General features: G+C 42.0%; 1 protein-coding gene across 12 annotated transcripts in view; it reads right to left on the bottom strand.

Moving 5' to 3' along the window:
* The window catches only part of ARHGEF5 (Rho guanine nucleotide exchange factor 5), a 38207-nt gene continuing 19620 nt past the window's right edge, over nucleotides 3398-21984 (bottom strand). For 8 of the 12 annotated variants that reach the window (XM_021393761.1, XM_021393759.1, XM_021393785.1 and 5 more), the window contains exons 2-15: nucleotides 18273-21804; nucleotides 15914-15995; nucleotides 15476-15540; nucleotides 14932-15194; nucleotides 13914-14074; nucleotides 12096-12248; nucleotides 10625-10754; nucleotides 9672-9746; nucleotides 7461-7550; nucleotides 6980-7134; nucleotides 6161-6322; nucleotides 5670-5740; nucleotides 5254-5358; nucleotides 3398-4989 (exon numbers count right to left, since the gene is read on the bottom strand). In XM_021393761.1, coding sequence (XP_021249436.1) covers nucleotides 4835-4989; nucleotides 5254-5358; nucleotides 5670-5740; nucleotides 6161-6322; nucleotides 6980-7134; nucleotides 7461-7550; nucleotides 9672-9746; nucleotides 10625-10754; nucleotides 12096-12248; nucleotides 13914-14074; nucleotides 14932-15194; nucleotides 15476-15540; nucleotides 15914-15995; nucleotides 18273-21696 — 5091 coding nt within the window. In that variant the 5' untranslated portion in view covers nucleotides 21697-21804 and the 3' untranslated portion in view covers nucleotides 3398-4834. Of the gene's footprint in view, nucleotides 4990-5253; nucleotides 5359-5669; nucleotides 5741-6160; nucleotides 6323-6827; nucleotides 7135-7460; nucleotides 7658-7689; nucleotides 9353-9671; nucleotides 9747-10624; nucleotides 10755-12095; nucleotides 12249-13913; nucleotides 14075-14931; nucleotides 15195-15475; nucleotides 15541-15913; nucleotides 15996-18272; nucleotides 21805-21984 lie in introns of those variants that run through there. The other 4 variants (XM_021393748.1, XR_002437799.1, XM_021393818.1 and 1 more) reach the window with 4 other exon arrangements.

The following is a 21984-nucleotide window of genomic DNA, read 5'->3' on the forward strand; positions in this document are numbered from 1 at the left end:
GTCTCTAATCAACATTGTGTTTACTTATTGAGTGAAGTTTGGTTGATTCTAGTACCTGGCTCAAATAGCAGCTTTTTCTAGTATTCTGAAGAAGAGAAAGAACTATGGAGAATGCTTTCTTTTGTCTTTCTTTAGAAGGAACCAATACAAGGTCTCCAGGGCTGTGAAGTTTTAGATTTTAGAGCAACGTGTCTATTTATGTATTTCAAATTTTTTTAAATGAAAAAAAATGACAGTACTTACAACATTTTATTTTTAGACATGATCCAAGATTTTCCCAGGTTCTCAACAAAGCTTTTCAAATGTAGCTCATGTCTGTATTTCATCACTGTTCTTACCACAGAAAGAAACAGGCATACTTGCCCACTTCTGTGGGTTATCTTTTGAGTTTTTTTTTTCTCATAGCAGCATGGAAATGCTCATTTACTTATATTTTTTGTCCAGATACTCTTTATGTCTCCAAAGGTTCCTGTGAAAGTCATGCTTTTATTTACAGCCCACCTTTTAAGGTAAGTTAGCACTAAGTTTGATTTCTTTCTTCACTCAGGCCACAGTCTTTAATGGCCATCACCATTCTAGCTCTTCCTGTAGCAGCAGTGGGAATGACTGCAAAGGGGAATCATTACAATTGATCCTAACCTAATTTGTCAGAACCCTAATTTAGATTTTTGTCTTGAATCCCTCTCTAGAGGTAGCTTATGTGACATGTAGAATGTATGTCTGGCATTGACAGGAATACTTAATTGGATAGATTGAGAGAATTTGTCTTTCCAGTTGATAGAACATGTTGGGAGAGCCAGAAACAGCAAGATTGGAGCTGCTTTGTAAGTGAAGACCAACCTAGAGTCAGGGACGACTCCAGTATAGGCAGAGGTGGTGTCCTCATGGACCGGAATGCACAGCTAGAGCATCAGAGCAGGGTGATGATAGCAGGGCCCATTGACAGCCTCAGGCAGGGTGAGATGATGAATCAGGACTGTGGTCTGTCCAGAGGCTGCAGTCACAAGCAGAAGGAATTGCAGCCAGAGGCAGGTATTCCTGTCTCTGTAGGCACAAGCCTACTCCACAACATGGTCCTATGTCCTGTGCTTAAGCTCAAAGATACCTCCTGAGACAACAAGGAACAGATTAATTGGTGTAGGAAACCAGCCAGGGTAATAAAAGCCTGCTGGTGCACTTGGAGCCACAACGAGGAAAGAAAGGTTACCTCTTACAGTTCTTCATTTTTCAAAATACAAAACTTTTTTTTTTTTCCTCAGACTTCACCAATCACCGTATCGGTTCATAATGTAAAACATTAGCAGCATTTATAGATTCTTGTTCAAATAATGGCTTTTACTGGGATGTGTGCTGTGATTCTGTGGAGGGGAGGTGTTTAAAACTACATATTTTATGGGTCTTCAGATGGGCTCAACATATAGCTAAAAAGTTCTTGTTTATGCACATAGCTACTTCTTTCTGTACCCACTGTGATGTCAAATAGACTCCTGAAGCTAGTTACACAGGTGACCGGGATATAGACAGCACTAGTGTTTGAGTCCCAGACCCTGCTGACATACAGGAAAAGGTCATTTCTCATTCAGTGTTTTTGTTCAGTGGACCTTCTTTGGAGCTCATCTTAGAGTGTAGAGAATGAGCAGATAAGCTCTAACCTATTCCTGTTGCATACCAATTTTCTGGCTAGGCAGGTTCACCCTATTAAATAATGTAAGGGAGAGATAGTCTGTCAACTTGATTCTGATGAACTGAAGGTGCTAAGAGATATTGAGAAGAATTGCAGTAGCTTAATTGACAGCTCCTTGGCTTTTACAAAGTCTCAAAAAGCATGAAGCAAGTCAGTGGAGATTTTTTACAGATTTTGGAGGCAGGATGGTGCTGCAGCTAAACAATTAGTTAATTAGTTCTCAGCTTCTCACTGTCTCTATCTGAAATGTAAGGAGTCAAAGTAAAACAGGATATAATCACTTAAAAGCATAAGCTGATTATTAAATATTCCTGAACAAAATCCTGACAACAGGGAACATGTATTAGCGAAAGGGAGAAGTTAACCTTTGATACAAGTAGTTAAACAGTATAAATGTTCTATCCCTCACAACAATAGTGTCCTTAACTTTTCCTATCTCAATTAAAATTCTGACAACATACACTGTTTAACTTAAAAACCACCTTAGGAGACTAGGAAATAATATGCCTGCTCGCTCTTGAGAGCAGAAGTTGAAAGAGTAAAGAATTCTTGGTTTATAAATTGTTAACAAGATGACTTCTAATTGAAAATAGCAATATCTATAGCATTCCTCTTCAAGAGGCAGGTAACAAAGATGAAACTGATACAAATATGACACACCTGGGACTGCTTGCATAAGATGATGTTACATGGACACAACTGAAACATCAGTGATCATGATCACATATTTCATAAGGCCTAGATGAGCAGATATTTTGGATCTTTGAACATTTGCAGATCTTGCTGAGGATTACAACTTTTCTTATGTGACTGTGCAGTTTGAGATAGGGCTTTACTTTTGCTCTGAGCTAGGTACCAGCTTCAGTTATTCTAGGCAAGAAAAGTGTATGCATACTGTAGACTGGACCATAAATTAAAAAGACAACCCTAGAATCTTAAGGTTGGAAAAAACTTTTAGATCATAAAGTCCAACCATCAATTTAACACTACAAATCCATCACTAAACCATGCCCTTAAGTGCCTCATCCACACATCCACATATTTAAGAATACCTCCACGAATGATGACTCCACCACTTCTATGGGACAGCTTGTTCTAATGCCTCACCACTCTGTGAAGAAACTTCCTGATATCCTGTCTAACTTTCCTCTGGCACAACTTGAGGCCATTTCCTCGTGTCCCATCACTTGTCACTTGAAAAAAAGTTCAGCACCCACCTTGCTGCAACCTCCTTTCAGGTACTTGTAGAGATCTAAGAGGTTTCCCTCCCCAGAGTCTCCTTTTCTCTGGATTAAACAGCCCTGTTCCCTAACCTCGTATGCCTTGTTTTCTAGTCCCTTCACCAGTTTTGTTGCTGTTCTTCGCAAGCATTCTAGCAACTCAGTATCATTCTTGTAGTTAGGGGCCCAAAAATCCCACAGTACTAGTACAGTAGACCCAAATCCCATCTTCTCTAGGTCATCCTTTTAGCTTACCTTGATACGCTGATGACTAATACCACTAGGGAACCTGCAGCAGCAACTATTTCAGGGCATTCACACAGACTTATACCATAAGGCTCTAAAGATCATTACCACGGCTAGTAACACGTTTTCTTAGCTATACTTAAGGCAGTAATTTGTACTTAATTTAGAAAGGAGCGTTTATGGAAAAAATAAACTAAAATACTGAATATATTTCTGAAAATATTCAGAAAATAGTCAGCTACTCTCATTTAATATGGAAATCTAAAATAAGCAGAAATATTTTTTATTTTAACAGGAAAAGTGCATGAATTTACTAGGACTAAAACTTTTTTTTTTAATCCAGCTACAATTATTGACATAAATAGGCTGAAATAAGCTATACCACAATGTAAATGGGAATTAAAAGTAGAACGTTATAGAAAAGGAAAGCTGGAAATATGAAGATAATTAATTCTTTAAATATATTAAATGCAAGAAAGCTACGGTTTTCTTTGGTGTATTAATTCTTGTATTGATGTAACTAAATGCAGAAACAATATTTTACAGTTGAAGGCATGTCCTCAAATAGGTTGTGCACAAAAGCGGGACTACATGTAAACTGGACTTACAACTGGAGAGTTCTACAAAAAAAAAAAAAAGAAAGAAAAGAAAAACAGAGTCCCTGGCACATATTTTGACTTTATCTACAATGGCTAAGTATCTCAGTGTTTACTATAAGTGTGCAAAATGGTGCATGCAGTACCATATCAGCTATAAGATTAGGAGCAGCAGGAAATGCCCCTTCATTCCAAACACTTAGACATGGTTGTTTTGTACAGGGCAGGTACTAACATGTCAGATCTTTGTAAAAAGTAACTGTTCTACTTTGAGTGGGAGGTAGAGTGAAAAACAGTTATTTCAGATGGCTTACTAGAACCCTGTTTCAGGAGAGAGGTGACTTTTGTGAAACAGATTCTTCAGCTTTATACTTCCTAAGGTGCAGGAAATCATCACAGTAATTTCCAAAACTTTCTGAAACTCAAATGGGTATTCTAACGCTATTGAGGATTCTTAATAGCATGCTAAGACTGAGTTCAACTTAGGTACAATGAAGTGCTGTGCCTTTCAAAAAAACAAGCAAACAGTAGACATGTATGATCAAATAGATCCATTGTTCTAAGTAGAAATTATACTATGGAGATCAATATTCTCAAGACATTAAGAGGATATTCACATGGAAAATACTCATCTAATGTGCTTAGCACCATCTTTCTCAGGAACTCAAAGCTCTTAGTATGCTAATAATAATGAATTCAGCCTTACAACATCCAGTGAGGTAGGTAAGTTTACCACCATTTCATAAACAGAAAAACTAAGGCAGAATTCTGAAGTAATGTGCCAGTGGTAAAACCAGAATACATTTCCAGGAGTCCAGATCCCAGTGCTCTGTACGATTAAAGTCTCTCCCTACTAACACAAAGCAAGCAATACATGCAATATTTTTCCCTTCTGCTGCTGTAATCCTGGTGACAGAAAGGAAGTGAATAATTTTTCCCAGTTGAATTCCCACTTTCTTTGGCGAAAGACATGCAGTTCTATCAAAGTGCTGTATTACACTCTTTGCAGAGGTACTTATTCTGAGAAACAATAGGAAAAGATGGTTTCTCTGCGGCAGAGAGACTGCACAGGTCCAAACAAGGTAGAATTATTTCTTGCAGAAGACTTGCTGCTTAGCATTCTTCACACGTTGTTCTTCTTTCAGGTTCTTCTGTCGCGCATGCTTGCTGGAGATGAGCTCCACGTGTTCTGAGGGGAACCACCCCCTCTCCCTGTCCGAAAGTTTCACTCCTTCCATCCATCCTGCAGGAGTGGGGACAAACACAACATGAGGTAAAATAGGTGAGCATTTTTTCATCACTCTTCCCCCAAACCTCACTCCAACAAAGCCCTAAAGCCCCTTTCAGCTTCCACATAAAGTTCCTTAATGAAGATAAAAAGTCTCTTTATTCTCTCAATCCAACAACCACAAGTGAGAAGCTCCTTCTGAAGCTGGATTGTGCTGTCAAAAGCTTTATGCTACTTAACTTGCTACCCATAATTTTAGATATTGTTCATTCTACTCACCATCATTGCTGTATTGCATAACCATGATGATATCTGCTTTCTCCAAAGCTAGCTCATCATTTTCCCGAGCTTTGTACGTCCTTATGCATTGAACCTGTGGTGCATCTAATACGAGAGGAAAGATCATAATGGTATACAAGAAAGTAACAGTAAACCTCTGTTTATCAGACCCAGAGGAGGAAGAGGATAAGAGACTGCCCAATCACTGAAGAGCAGGGAGATTACAGGTCTTCTACCAAATGAGGAGTAAAAATAAGTAGAATGACTGTCAGAACGTGACACTGAGGAAAAAAACATGAATATGTTTTAATTACATAAAGGCAAATATTCTGCCATGGAGTCATTCTGGGATACTCCACCTTGCAGTGATTCTAAGTTGCCCACCCTCCTTGTTAATAATAGCAGAGCAATCTCACCAGGGCATTCCAGGAGGTCCAGTTCCCCTTGTGGAGGAACCAAAGCAGAGATCCACCTCAGCTTCTCACTACTGAAAAATATCAGCAGATACGTGTCAGGTTTCAGTGTGAGGGATAGCAGTATGATGACAGGAGTGTCTGTGTGCATGTGCGCACACGGGTCCATCCTCACAGGAGGGGTCAGGAAGTGGGTCCTTATAGAAGTAGGGAAAGAACTGGGGAAAAAAAGGGTGGGACAAGGCAAAAACTCCCGCTTTTGCAGGCTGATGGTATGAAATGACGCTGTAGTATTCTATAAGCAGCTGTGATGAGAGAGGAGCAACATGATTCATTAGGGGCTTGTTACGGCAAAAGGATGATTTTTGAGTCTTCCATTCAGCAGTTGTGCTTGATATTTCAGCATGTTGGTAGTTAAGGCACAACTGCCAGGCTTCTAGAAGGTGTCTGGTTATGGCATCAGGATACACTACGGTAACCTTGAGCTAACTTACTGTGTCTCTGTACGAAATAGAAACTCCACTCTCTTTCCCTGGTAATTCTGAAGTAGAAAGAGACGGAAAACATTTTTGTTTGTTCCATGCAGTTTCATCTCACACTTTTCCCCACGCACATCTGAGAAAGCGGCATGATCAAATACAACAAAACGTCCACCCCTGCAGGTAAAGAGGAGGAACAAAAATTGTGAGTATTAAGGTGATGAAGGCTAAGAAGTAAGTCCCTGATGTTAGTAAAGCAAGAAGCTTTTAATGATTCTTGATCTGCTTCAGGCACCATAAGCTTTGTTTTTTCTGGAAATCTGAGAGAGCCAGAGAAGAGAGAGAAGATTTAACAAAAAGGGTAGAAATATACTACCTTTGCAAGCTCTGTCCAGTCAAGGTTTTATTTGATAGCTTACAGCATAATAAAAACACCCACTCACCTTTCCCTCAACCAGCTAACTGCTTTTTCTGTTTCACTAATTTGTACATTCATGAGCCTTCATACTGTCACTTAGGAGGAAATTATTGTTTGAGTATAACTACAATAAATTGCTATTAAAGTGTTTCATATTGTTGAGGTAGACAGAATGGAAATATTGCACTATGAACAATAAAGTGCCTAGTTATATTATTGTATATTTTAATTAAACCTTAGGAATGTCAGATTGCACATACTTACATGATACTCATATAATGCAAGGTTAGGAAAATGGCTTGACAAATGCTGCCACTTGCTGGCAGGCAGAGGGAACGGACTCTCACCAAAGCACAGACCCAGAAAGAGGCAGGCATTTCAGAAGGGACAGCAAGAACTGTGGCTGAAGCACTCACTCCTTTGGCCGAGACAGGAGCAGACAGTCATTGAAGAGATGTAGGTAGATAGGACGGGTAGTGACTTTCCATTTTGGACTTGGGGTATTGAAGTCCAGAGCTGTCAATTCACCACACTTCACAAGTCGCCTTGACTGTGAAACAAGTGGGAATATCTACAAGACAGAAGTAAAAACTTATGTCAAGTGTATGCAAGGAAAAAGGTATCCATGAGTTTTGGATTTTGGTCTTTCTCCAAAGGAGGCATGCTTTCATCTTTTCAGCTGGACCAGGATACTTCATGTTAGAGACCTACAGCTGAAGTCTGACACAAGTGTTTGGTAAGGGAAGCACTGACAAAGAACTGAGCTGTGTAAGAACTGCTGAACCAGAATGTCAATGTATACTGGGGAGGAGAACAAAAGGAAACACAACTGACTTCGTAAGGAAAGGGATGAGAGATATTAGGCTAGAGCAAGGCCCAGGGCATGGGCAAGCTCACCTTGCACTCAAATTCAATCTTCTGGCTGAGGTAGATCAGCTCTTCAGTGCTTTTCATGCGCTGAACATTTTCATTGCAGTCCTTGATGAGCTGCAGAGGAAAATGGGTGATAGTGAGGAGCAGACCTGCCAACTGGAATCAGTACTGTTCTCAGGAACCCATGAAGAATCGGTAAATTACAATTCTTGGGCATCTTCCTGAGAAAAAAAAAAAAAAAGATTCCAGGCAAGCATACTAAGCTTCTCCGTACCTACAGTGACTGTTCTTTCTTAAGAAATTCAGATGAAAACTTCAATGAAGTCTCTGTGATCTCAGTGATCCTTCTGGGTTCCTTCCAACTTAGGATATTCTATACGTATTGTTTTAACTTTAGGATACTGGAAAGGATAGTAGAGACTTCTCTCTCCTTTCAGGTGACAGAAGTTTAATTGCTGGTCATTTGTATGGAGCTTTTATTTGATGCTCCACTGTACACACAGGAGGATGATTAGATAAACATAAGACCCAGATTTTTCACAACCCAGAGCATGTTGCAGTAACTGTGAGGACTAGACACAACAGAAGTATTTCAGTCTTAAAGCTGCCTACATAGCTGTCTGAGGTGATACAGGGCAGATGCATGTCAGTGTCACAGAGATGGCTTACACAGAGCCAAATCCAAGAATTCCGTGTATGATATCTTACCCCCTGTCTCAGGGTGCAGTGTTTTGGGATCTGTGCAAATGACAAGTGCAGACCTACAAATTTTAAGGAGGTATGCATCGCGTTGAACTGGTGTTTCGGTTTGTGGGAGAGAGTTTGGAGCGATTGCAAGAAAGGGAGTGACACTCCAAGAATGTCAAATGATGACTAGACAAAACAAGGGCATAAGGGCTACCAAGGAACAAGTCTATCTTATTCTGCAGTACATCTTGCAGGTAACAAATAGTTTCAGAAGACTTTAAGTCTTGTCTTTTTAATAAACAGAGTAAGAATGAATGTAATAGAGTAAAAACCTTGACATGCCTTTTTGGTTGTTTTTTTTTTAGAGTGAGATTTTCTTGGAGAAGTGGGGGATAAATTGATAGCTAATTAGAGACAAAGATAAGGAACACAAAGGAGTGATAACATTTAGGAGACTGGTGTAATGGACCAATGAAAAATGCTTTCGGACTTCCTCTGGTATGCTTGGTAGGTTTCCAACACTTCAAGACAAGGCCATTGCCGTGACAACAAACCAGACTGATAACAGTGAAGTACGGGATCCTGTGAAATAACAGGATAGTCTTTGTCCAGAAAAGAGGCCTACTTTCCCACAATAAAGTTTTTGCTACAAACTTACTGTTGTAAACTCTCTTGTTTACAACCTTCAAACCCAGAGTGCCTTCAAACCCAGCAGGCATAAAAGGATGCCCGAGAGAAGCTTCAGGGGACTTTTCACTTTCTGCTATTTGCCAGTTAGAGAATTCAACCGCTGGATGAGCTCTCTCACCTTTTCCCCTCATCCATCCTCCAGCACTGCTGGGCAAGTGCTGGAATTCCTTGAAATGGACCAGTGATCTCTTTTCTGTCTCTCTCTCTGTCTCTCATTCTTTCTCCACTTCTCTATCTCTCCCTCTTTTTCCCCTTGACCTTCTTTTACTCCTTTTCTTCAGTAGCCATTGACTAAATTTGCCTTGAAACACTTGATAAGGAACTAACACCTGTGCCAAAGTATCCTTTATCCTTAATATTGATTAATTGTTGTTAGAAAGTTGCCTAATCTTACCTTGAAGTAGTTGATTTATCCTTGTTAGAAACTTGCTTAATTTTGCCTTGGAGTAATTGATTGACTGTTGACTGTTGGAAAGTTCAGTGAATTGTCTTGTGTCATTCCTGCAAGTCACTATCTGACTCCAGTGGTCTGGTGTCTCCTGCAGAGCAGGGAGTGCCTTATTTGGGGGATTCAAAAGATTCACCTTCCTTGTAACCGACTAGTTGGGGCAAGACAACTGAAGACATGAATCCTGAGTTCAGTACCATTGGCAAAGATTCAGTTGCATCCTAGCTAGGTCCTTTCTTAGTGCTTAATGCAGTAGAGTCACATGAACACAGTGATTTGTTATAGGTGAGGATCAATAATATGGGCCATTGACAAGGGTGAGGGTCAATAGAAAAAGCACACAATGACACTTTGGTGCTCTGCAACTGTGCAGTATAGTAGGGCTGTGGAGAACAGGTTGACAGCCTTACCTTTTCAAGTGCATCATAGGCCTGTGTTGCTTGCACTTCCTCCTCAGACCCAGGCCGAGTTCTCTTCAGGATATTCTGCATGAGAGAAAGCATTTTTCATAATGTAGACAGGAAGAGCTCTGAGAGGGGTTCAAGAAACAAGGATACATTAAGATACTAGCCTCAAGGGAGAATGAAATAGTGGTAGGAGATGAGGAGATAACAAGGCCAGAAATTTGAAGTGCAAGACACAGCTGACAAGCTGCATTGAACAGGACATCCCTGAAAATTTAAATGGAGTTAACTATCCTCTGCAAGTTACATGATATAGTAGACAATCACTAATCTGAACAAAAACAGCCTTAAGTGCAGAATAATTCTTTGCCCGATATTCCTTTTCTCCTTTTCAAAAGAGGCTCTAATAATCAAAAAGAAATTCGGTGGAAGAGCTCAATGTTGATTCACTGAGGACTTGCATGTTGACTTAATAGGAGTGACCCCGAGAGACAGTGTTGCAGGCAAAGAGTAGAGACAGACTGCCTTCCAGAGGGCAGCCAGGGAACATGTGCCTTCTAGTAGGAAGGCAAAAAAAAAAGTTCAATAGAATTTAAAGCAACATGCTCTGAGACTACTCCATAAAATTACTCATTGGTATGTAATTGTAGTAGTGTTACAACTAAATCCTAACAAGTATACAAAACTACACTGTCTCACAGGAGAGACTGTAATCAACTAATGGTGTTGGTCTAACACACAGCAGGCATTTGTATGATGATAAATAGGTTTGTTTTTGGAAAGCCATATTTACAATAAATGCAGTAGAGTTGCTTCAGAGCATCTAGCCAAACTTATCACACAGAGCATGAAGAGCTGTATGCAGCCCCCCCTCCTGGTTCATATTTATGTGACTTTCAGACTTGAAGAAGAGTCAGCTTAAGAGAAAGTGCAGGAAAACAGAGAATGAGCACAGTTACCTGTAGGAGGAGTTTAAGTCGAGTGATGCGCTGGAAAGGGAGGATGAGGAAGGATTTAAGTGAAAGACGCTGGCATACTGGATCGCTTTCCAATCTCTCCAGGACTTGTTGGAATCCTGCATTTCCACTCCTGTGGGATTGTAAATAAGAGAAGATATCTAGGCATCAGAGCAAATAAATAGACTTTCTAACAGAGTACCAGATTTCAGTGAGTGCTGGAGTATTCCAGTCACTGCAGTCATGTTTTGGCCCTGGAGCAAGCGATGTCAACAAACTGGACCACTCTGCTTAGCAAGAATAAGTGTAGGTTTCTAACAGCTGTAGGAGGTCAGCAGTACAACACTTGTTAGATCTTTCCTCTTTTTGCTATAGTCCTTTGGAATAATAACCAGAAGTAGCATCTATGTTTCAGTCTCACCAACAAAAAGGGTACCTTTCACAAGATAGGCTACAAACTACCACTTTCTTCATACCAAATGGCCCAGCTCCAGGGGCTTTATCCAGAAATTGGAAAAGCTGCCTCCACTCTCTTGCTACTCCTGGGATGAGTACTACTCCAGCCTTCCCCCCCTTAACATGTCCTCTTAAAAACAGCCACCGCCATCCAGTTTTCTGTCTTGGGCAGCAGCAGATACCAGAATAATGGTACGCAAGTGGCATCTACTGCCAGATTAGCCAATCCTATGTCCCTGAAGAGATGGGAAAGAAGCTTGTATGCCTAGTAGAAGCATCTCACAAGCAACCATTGGGCCCAAAATGCCCTAGACGATATCCTGAAGGTTCTTTCTGTGCAGAACTGAGCCTTCACTGAAGGGAACCAATTGTAAGACTAAATCTCTCCCAGTCAGCAGCACCCAGAGACAGTACCTGAATTATTTGTTTGGAACAGTGACTTCTGTCAGAATCATCAACTAGGATTGGGTTTTTACAGAGGGAAGAAGAGCAGAAGTGCTAAGGAAACCTTGCTCAGGACTGAGCCTAAGCAGTGCTTGATTGTGCCACTGAGTGCAGAAGACAGCAAGAGAAACTAATAGTGCTCTGGCCTTTGGATTTTCAATCTGTTTCAAAGACTCTTGGATAACCAGTTTAGATTTAATTGCAGCAGCCATACTTTTATTAACTATCATTTTCAGGTTCTTAGTAGACTGAAAACCACAGACTGAAAACAACTGTCTAGGACAGTCATTTTTGCTCTAAGGCAGTGGCAATTGCCTTCAATAGAAATAGATATTAATTATTCTCTTTTCAGTTATTCTTTTTCTCCTCTCAAAAGAGGAGCCTTGCAGCAGCTCAGTCCTGCTGTTCCAAATCCAAATTGAAGAAGGCTTCCACTTCTTCTTCTGGAGATGTACTGTGAGTGCCAACAAACCAATCATACTTGCTGTATGCCCTGTCACTTGAGACAGTGCACATCAGAAGCGCAGCAAGCAAGTAGGAGGCTGGAGAAGATTCCAACAAATGAAAAACTTACAGTAACCGCTGGAAGGTTTGCTCCTGGTATGTCTGGTTTGTTACATATGGTAGATACACCCTGCGGAACTCAGGAGCGTGTTTCAGAGCCACATCACATACGTGGAAGGTGAACATGTCCTCTTCAAACTTCTCCTCCAAGTCAAAAAGGAAACTGCAGCACACAGTTGTGGCACCACAGAAGAAGAGAGAAATACAGAGCACAGTGATCAGTTTCATTAGTAGCAGGAACATCTTAATTTCTTTAAAATCCAGATAGCTCACATATAAGCACAAGATAGTTCTACTTCTAGAGAGCATAATGCCTGTACAATGACAATTTGGGGCTAGACATCAAGGAAGAGGCAGAAGCAAAACAGGTTACTGTTCCTCATTGAATCGTAGAACATCCTGGTTGGAAGGGACCCAGTAAGGATGATCAAGTCCAACTCCTGGCTCCACACAGCCCCACCTAAAATTCAAACCCTATGTCTGAGAGTGTTGTTGTCCAAATGCTCCTTGAACTCTGGCAGGTCTCTGGTGCCATGACCCCTTCCCTGGGGAATCTGTTCCAGTCCCAACCACCCTCAGTGAAGAGCCAAATACCCAACCTGGCCCTCTGCTGATGCAGCTCCATGCCATCGCCTTTGGTCCTGTTGCTGTCATCAGAGAGCAGAGACCACCTCCTGCCCCTCTGCTCCCTCTCATGAGGAGCTGTAGGCCACCATGAGGCCTCCCCTCAGCCTCCTCTTCTCCAGGGTGAACCATGGATCTCAGCTGCTTCTCATACTTTTTGCCCTCTAGATCCTTTACTATCCTCATAACCTTCCTTTGGATGTTCTCTAATAGTTTTATGTCCATGTTACATTTTTTTCTTACAATTATGGGACCCAAAACTGCACAGAGTGCTCAAGGTGAGGCTGCACCAGCGCAGAGCAGAACAGGACAATGCCTTCCCTCTATCAACTGTGTGTGATGCATCCCAGGGTACAGTTGGCCTTTTTGGCTACCAGGACACACTGCTGTCTCAGATTGAACTTACTATCAGCCAGAACCCCCAGATCCCTTTCTGCAGGGCTGCTCTCCAGGTTCTTGTCCTCTAGTCTGTACATACAGCTAGGGTTGCCCTGTCCCATGTATACAATCTGAATCTTGTAACTTTCATGCATTTGGCAACTGCCCAGCCCTCTAATTTGTTCCTGAGAAGCCATATTTGCTACTTCTAAAGTTACAACCATGAAACAATAGCAAATTAGGACATCACCAAAAAAATCCCCTTGGTAGAAACTGAAAACATAGAGCAAACCATAGTAGCCTTGCAGGAGAAAAACCGGACAGAATCATAGAGGATTCTTTGCACATGGGGTCAAGTCTATGTTTTATGACTTATGCTTAATGCTTATGCTGTCATATGATTGCTGTAACCTTATTTACTTATTTTTGATTCAGGATTGTGCAGCTGCATCTTCTCCACGTGTATTTTGCAAGAGTTGCATTTGGTTTGGACTGAGGTCTAGTTACTTGTTTGTAGTTAGTGCCAATAAGGCATGGTAGCATTTTGAACATTCTGATTCTGCAATGATCTCTGTGCACAGTTGTATCATTTTCAGGACTTAACACCAAGATTTGCATTGTCCTGTCACCTAAAAAGGTGATGGCTCCTTTGAGGGCAACATTGATGTGCAATCACAAAGTGCTATGTGCATGTATATCCAACTCAAAGGTCAGTGAACATACAGAACAGGAGTGAGAGATGTTACTGATAGAAACTAGTAGTTTCAAGGCTGAATTTGTACTTTATGGTGGGTGTTAGTTGTGGAAGTAAGGGGGTGTATCTCACCTGGCACTGACATCACGTACATCCTGAAGGCGTGAGAAAAGCCACTGACGCTCCTGATTACTGAGCATTGCCTGGAGTTCTGCTGATCGCTGGAAGTGATCCACAGCCACATTTAAGCTGCGCAGGTAGGAAGCCTCAGACATAATCAACTCAAATTTGGCCTTGGGAGAAGTAAGAAGGGAGCAAAACATCAGCAGACCAGGCAAGCCTGCAAGGAATCTTACTCGGTGGAGATGGGGCAAAGCAAGAAAACTTTTTAGTATGAGGTGCGTGCAATTAATTACAAAATAAGAGAAACTTTAGGAATGAAAGACAGCTTGTAGTATGACTTACCTGTTCTAATTTTACTTTTCATTCCTGGACTCCACTTTCACTAAGTCCCCTATTTTACATGCTCCCATAAATTTTCAAGCATCCACGTTGCCCATATTCTTTTTCTCCTTCATAATGTTTCACATGTTGTTTTTTTCCTCTCTCTCGGTGTTCTCCCATCCACTTTTTGGTCCCTCCCATTTTCCATAGCCTATTACTCCATGTACCAATTTGCTGAATACTTACATCTTATTTCCCCTCAGCCCTGCAGCACTTGTGGGTCAATTTTGTAAACTCACATGCTAGCACAGGAACTACAGTTCATTGTGGCTTTATTAGCATTTCTCATAAGCTTAAGCGCAGGAGAAAGATTGGTCTTCTCTTTAAAATTCTCTTTTGCATCAAACTTGTTCAAAATTCCTTGTTTTCTCTTGTTCCAATTTCCTGGCGTCTGTTTTCATGAAGTTACTGATACAATTATTATCTTATTTCTGTGCTTCTTCTATCAACAATGCTAAACTTCAGTACTGTACTACTTCATAAGCACTGATGCCACATTCCCATGCTGCTTACATGAAAAGGTGACCTTGGCATTCAGCCACTGCATTCCCACATCAGACATTTTTGCTCTCCATTTTAACTACCCTCCTCAGTCATCCTTCTTGACTACAACCCACCTATCTACCCTACTACATCTATCCATTACCTCTTGCAGCTTCTGCTCATCACGGGACATATTGAGTAGCATTCTGCTGCCCCGGATCATGGGGATATCCTGCCAGAGGGATGCATTTGATGAGACTGACAGACGCTGCAAATATGAGTCCTGGGGAGACAGCACTTTCCTTCGTAGCCTCGGGGAGCTTGGCAAACTTGATTCTGTATCCTCTGCAAAAGAATCCACTCTCTTCTGGCTTTGAATGGCCTTGTTCAGAACCACATCACTGTACTCCTGATACAGCAACCTTGCTGTGAAGAGAGGCATATATTTTTATACTTTCTATGGCAGCTACCTGCCTCTACTTCAGTCTGGAGAAAACTCTGTTACTACCTCCATTTAGGATAACTGAATACATTAGACCATATGTACCTACTATCAGCCAGGTGGTGACCATGACTCTGGCTTCACTGCCTCCATTAAACACACTTTTCTAATGCTCTAATTCTGCTGAGTGACAAAAGCCACAGCAAGGGTGGGAGATGACAGAGGATAGGGGTCTGCCATAGCACTTCAAGCAGAAGGTACTTACAGGAGTTGATGAGTTTGGAGTGCCGACGTTTGAAGGTCTCCACTGTGTCTGCAGGTTTCTTTTCTCTGTCAGGGAGTAAGGATTTTCAAACACAGAGAAAATGAAGAGCACAGCGCCAGAGATGGATAACCCAGATCTTAGTAATGGATCTGGCACAGCAAGGCCCTCTCTTTTCAACAAGCTCAAGCTCCACATGCTTTACTTTACAAAGAACAAAGTTTGGCTTGATGGAAATACTGTCCACTGGACAGAAATACTTCTGTTACAATGAAGTTCTCTCCAATAGGACATGGAAAGGAACACAGCCATAAGTCACCTTATCATAGTTTTTCTACTTATTATTTTCATCTTTGGCCCCTCAGAAACAATGGGAGAGCATCAGACATCTGTGCTACACAGATATGAGGCCAAAATCAAAGGAGCCTTTAAGAGACTTACCGCAATGTAACTGTTTCTGAACTGACTGGTGGTTCCCTATGCATCTTGTGTGCTTCTTCCTCTGAAGGAACAGGATGGACTTCTGTTACATAAGATAATTAGAAGGTAAACACAAATCCAAATGTAGAGTCAAGCCAGAATCCCAAAAGACACAAATACCACTTATCATACCCTACCTATGCAACGGTTTTAAGTCTACAGTACAAATGCCCTCTTGAGCTTTATTTCTGGTTTTAGTAATCCTTGGCATTACTTACACTTTAGATCTATTACTTAGTCATGTTTGCTTTTCATACCAATAAAAAGACTGACACTTTCAAAAGTGACAGAAACTCTAAGAGCATTGATTTTCAGTTGCCTAAGTGAAGATATTGCCTGCACGCCCTATATTTGTAAGCAGCCTTTTTCTTTTCAGCAACTTGGGCTAGGTATCTGAGGATCTATGGACCCAAACTCACTACTTGTGTCTGAAAGTCTTAGACTTGCTTTTGCAGATGTTGAGCTCCAAAAACTCTGAGTGACATCTAGGACAGAAATACCAAACACCTAACAAAATCACACATGTCCAGAGTCTTATAAAGGATGACACCAGTATGAGAATGAATGGTGCTATCCAAAACTTGCATTTATGTGCCCTGATTACTTACAAACCACTGTTTGAGTCAGCTTATATTTATATAAAATGAAGAAAGTGTGAGCTTCTCTTTTGTTCTGTGAGAGGTTTAATTAAGTAAGGTGTGAAGAAATTATATATAAATTCATCAGAAGCAGAAGGAGGAAGTGAGACTAAAGACTGAGTTGCAAATAGGAGTCAGGGAAAAGAACTGCTGACTTGAATGTTTTAAAATATTGAACAAAAAATGTACAGGTCCAATACATGAAGAAATTTTGATTTGAATGTGCTGCCAAACTCTTAGCACCCCTCAGCCATCCCCTTCTTTCCCTCCATGACAGAACTCCAGCACATTGTGGAGCTTGGAAAATAAACTTCTTAATTTCTGAGAAAAAGCAAGTATGTTTAAATATTATATGAGGGCTGCTCCACAAGTACTGCCTTCTATTTTATTATGTTGGCCCACGACATCCAAGGCAGATTGTGGTGATATGTGGTATGGTAGTAGAGATTCAACCTTTCCGCCAATATTCTGTTACATTTTGTTGCCATGTAACAGATGGCAGCAGAGGGCAGTCTGACAAAATTGCTTCATACGCTCTACATCAGATGCCAAGGTGGGGAATTGAATTCTTCCATACAGAAAAAATTGCACCCACTGACATGCATTGACATTTGCTCATGTTTATGGAGACCAAACAGTGGATGTCAGCAAAGTGAGGTGGTGGGTGGTGTGTTTCAGCAGTGGCGGCAGATAGTTACCTCTGCTACTAAAGACTTTACAAGTGCGTCATGCAGGCTCTTGTTCACTGCTGGCAAAAATGCATAGCTAGTGATGGTAGCTATATTGAAAAACAGTGTTTTGTAGCTGAGAATTAGTTCAATCAAATAGCATTATTGTGCTCTTTGTTGCAGTTTACATGGAAATAGGAGGCATCACTTTCGGAGCAACCTATGTACATGCAGAATATAATAAGGAACAGACAGGTACTGTCTGAATGAGCTGCACTACAGAAGATGCAAGTTTTCCGTTTATAACATCAATGATTTGGCTTCTGTGCAAGTTAGGATTTTAGACTTGACAAATGTGCTTTCTTATCTGTTATCTCAAAGTCTACATTCTTAGGAAAAAATCTCTTTCATAAGGTCAGATTGGAGACTAAAAGGTGTCAGCTGCAAAATGAAGGGAGGTAGGAAATAAACAAGGAGCTGATACATGCCATAACACGTACGGGCTGCCAAGGATGTGTGCATACTTTCCTTACTACTTAGAAAAGGGCTGTTTTTGAAGTGCAGCAAAAAGCAATGGCCATATGATGGCAGCAGAGGTGATCAGCAGCTGCAAGCAGCCCCACAAAAAAACCAACTCTAGGAAGTAGGCCAAAATTGCTCATGTTACTGAGTAAGGGCAGCAGATCAATAAACACAGAGAAGGAATAGGAAGTGAAATAAGGTCTCTGCTGCATGTGTTAGTGGAAGCAGAGGAACTAAGTCCCCATGTGCAGCAGGAAGCACTTATCACAGGGTAGCAGACAGGAGCCCAGGGAGAGCTGTGTGGTGGCAGTCTGGAGATCTACAAAGGGCTGCAGTTACAAGTACTGCCAGAAGTGCACAAAAGCATTGCCACACTTTCAACTCTCATGACTTTGTATCACACTGCCTATTTAATTTAACTTCAGGCTTTTGATATCTGCATTAAGTTTTGCAGAGGGAAGAAGAGCAGGTAGAAATGGAGGATGGGCTCACCCTTCAAGAGGTCTGGTGGTACTGATATCCTCTTCAGGCCCTGCCGGTGCCAGTCCTTGCTTTTTACTCTGCGCTTACTCAGATTTTCTTGATTGGCTCTTGGCCCTTGTGCAACTACCCCAACAGTTATTTTGTCTGGCCAGCTTGATGATTTCTCCAAAGGTAAATGTTTGGGTACTTCTTCCTTTATCTGAGACACCAAACAGTGTTCTTCTTCTTGTTCTTTTAGCCTTTGCTTGACTCTCCTCTCACTTTCTATTTTCTCTGTAATTGCTGACGGAGCTTGGAAGTTCTTTGTGTCCACACCAAAGAGGTCTGCTTGCTGCTCCCACTGAAGCTCTCCTGAGACCTCATCTTCTTGGCAGGTTGTTTGAGTGGTTGGTGGTGATGGAGGACTTAGCTGGAGAAAGTGAATTGGATTGGTGAATGCTAGCATTGGAAGGGACTGTACAGAGTCTCTGCTCTTGGAGTCTGGGAATGTTCTCAGATCTTCCAGTGAGGACCAAGAAAGGTGGTCAGGTGAGGATTTTCCACACTGTATACCCATGTGCTGAATTGTTGTTTCAGTGCTGGTGTCAGAGCAGCTGGCCAGTGTCTCATTTCCAACAGCAGAAAAGCCTTTGGCCAACAAACTGCCCACTGAGTCATCAGAAGTCTCTGTATCCTGGGTACCCAAGTCACAGTGATTGTGCTCTTCAGTCGCTGGAACAAAGACAACTTTGTCTACTACACTTCTATCAGGAGAAGAGTCCACAGTGTTAGCATCAGATACAGTAGCAGAAGTCCATAGAGGATGGCTTATAGTAAGGGCTAGAAAGTCGTGATCATCCATATTACAGTTTAGATGTGGCCTGGAGTGGGGTACAGGAGTCAGTGTCTTGTAACTCTCAAGGGCTAAAGGCTGGGCACAGTGATTTGCATTAGGTGCAGGGGCCTGAGCTTGATTAGGGCTTTGAATATGGGAAGGAAGGTGTTTGGAATCAGGCTCAGACACCAGAGTTAGGCTTGAGTTAGGCATAGGAGACAGAGGTCGTCCTCCCTGGTTCATAGCAAGGACCACATCTTCTTCAGGGGACCAAGTTAGGGTGCTCAGGATGCTTGAGATTCTAGATCCAGGATCTTTTTGGTTTAAGCTCCTGTCAGGCTGATCAAGCAAAGGCACCTCTTGTGCTTTGTGAGCCACGTTTGTTCCAGTTTCTTTTTCTTGCATAATGGCATTTTTTTCTGGTGGAGGTTGGTACTGCTGAACTGTTTCTGGGTGGTTCAGGGGAGTGGAAGTCCTGCCCCATGTTTGAGGTGATTCCAGAGGCTCTGAAATGAAAAACAGAGTTTCTCTGTCCCCAGGAAGGCTCTTCTCTGCAGGAAGAGAGCTTGTATATATTACAGAGAAAGAAGATGGGCCACTAAGGTCTTCATGACAGTCTTCTTCAGGAGCGAGCAGTTCATGGGAAGCATTGGCCTCCTCTGGATCAGTAGTTAAATCAACAGTTTCCACTGATGCCAGGTCCTGCATGCACAGAGAAACAGCATGGTTAGCTTGCTTCTCTACAGAGTATGGCAATTTGTTCAGGTTGGAACTATGACAGTCCTCAGGGTTCTCTGGGGTGCCTCCACTGGCATCCTCTTGCTGTGGGCCAGACACTGAAGCTACAGAGGTGAGCTCTGAGGGTAAATCTGAAACAAAGCCACGAACCTCAGCTTTTCGTAAGTCTTCTGCAATGGGATGAGGATCCACAGGATCAGTGGGCTCCGCCTTCTCAGTACCAGAGGAGGAGCATACTGGAACAGAAGCCTCTGGGTTCTCTATGCTGGAAGGTGCTGCCACTCCTTCACAGAGTGGTGCTTCTCTTTTGTCAAATATCTGGGCAGCCTTTCCAGGTCCACCACTGTGTTCACCTTCCCTGCCCAGCCTTATCTTGTCATCCCAGTCAACTTCTACACTGTCTTGACTGCTGATGGAAAAGCGGACAGAATCTTCCAGCTCTTCCTGGTCAGAGACATGGCACATGCGCAGAGGCATCACTGGAATTTCATCCACTAGATTCAGGCTCTCTGATGGGAAAGGGCTGGCAGAAGGTGTCTGACATGTAGAACCCACTGCTGTGACATGCGCTTTGAGCAGCATGCTCTCACCAAGACGATCTTTTATGAAGTCAGATTCCCCAGGAAGTCCTGTACCAGTTTGCTCAGCCAGAAAAACATTTTCCGAACCACAGAAGTCCACCTTATGCCTGGGCATATAAGGTGTCTCTGAAAGGAGAGCTGATGACAGTGTCTTCAGTTTGAAATCTTCGCTCTGTAGTTGCTGTTCTTGTTCATTATGTTTGTTTTTTTCCTGATCTTTGGGCTCCAAAAATTTTCCTTCTTCCAAATTCTGGTCTTTGCACTCTTTCTTCTCTTGTTCCTGCTGAAGTTTAAACACTGCTTCCTCCTGTGCTGCTTCCTTATGTTGTGAAGTATTCACTTGCTTAACATTTTTAGCAGCATCCTTTACGTGGAAAGCACATGATACTGAAGAGGTCGGTCTGCTGTCTGTTTTTCTGTGATCACCTTCAAGATGAATGCATTTAGAAATGGATGAGTTTTCTTTAGGAATCATTACTGTTCCCTGGTCTTTGAACAGCTTGCTACTCCTTATTTCACAAGCTGAGATGTTTCCTCCTGTTTGTAGTGAGCTTATTTGGCTGTCATCTGTTAAGGTGAAAGACAATTGATACGAAGACTCTGAATTGTCTTCCCAACTCCAGAGTGCTCTTCTGCTTTCCTTACCATCTTCAGAAGCGTAAAGTTCAGCCGCATCCTCTGCTGTTATCTCTGAGGTATGCTGTTCATCAGTTACCAGTGCCACCTTTTTGCTGCTTTGCTTCTGCTCTGCGCTAGCGTCAATCTCCTGCGAGGACTCTACCTTATCCAGAGATGGCTCAGCCTTATAGTGCCCCTCTGAAATGGTTTTACAAACCAAGAAACACTTAGGTGCCTCTCTCTCAGAGGAAACGTCATCAGACAAAGGAGATTTTTGATACTGGGCCTGAGGGTCTGAGACATGAAAATCCAGTTCTGTCTGGGACTGAGAACATTCAGTGCTGAGGTCCACAGACTGTCGGATGGCATTGCCAGTAGCTGACCCATCCTGGACTGGGCTGAGATAGGAAAAGTCCTGGTTGCTTTCCAGGTCAGCCAGATCCCCTTGCTTAAGTTTCAGTGAACAATCCAGTCCACCCTCTAAAATCATTTCTCCCTCCCATTCTGAGAGTCTCTTCTGAGGATCTGCATCACCGTGCTCTTGTACAAGTCCTGCTGGCACTTTTTGTACAGGGTTAGAGGGTCTGCCTGGCATTTCTGCTTCTTCCCCTGGAGTGGAAAGGCAGTCCTCAAGTATGCTGAGCTCTGCTTCCTCTGCAGAATCCAGTGAGCTGATGCTCATTTCAGCTGATGCATGAGGGGCATGATGCTTTCTTTCATCTACTGCAGAATTCCAGGCTTCCCCAGCAGTGCTGCAAGCTTCCAGGGGTGATACCTCCCTTGCTGACTTCTTCAGAGTCCATCAGTGATGCATTCAGTTAAAAAAAAAAAAAAAAAAAAAAAAAAAAAAAAAACCATTTTTCTGTTAGTACTGCAGATGATTTAGTAGAACTTATTGGCTTAAGAGATTTAAAAAAAAAGATACTAATGCTGCTGAGGGGAAAGAAAACAAAAGACATACTTTAGTGAA

Source organism: Numida meleagris, chromosome 1, assembly GCF_002078875.1.
Source record: "Numida meleagris isolate 19003 breed g44 Domestic line chromosome 1, NumMel1.0, whole genome shotgun sequence".
In the NCBI taxonomy this organism is placed as follows: domain Eukaryota; kingdom Metazoa; phylum Chordata; class Aves; order Galliformes; family Numididae; genus Numida; species Numida meleagris.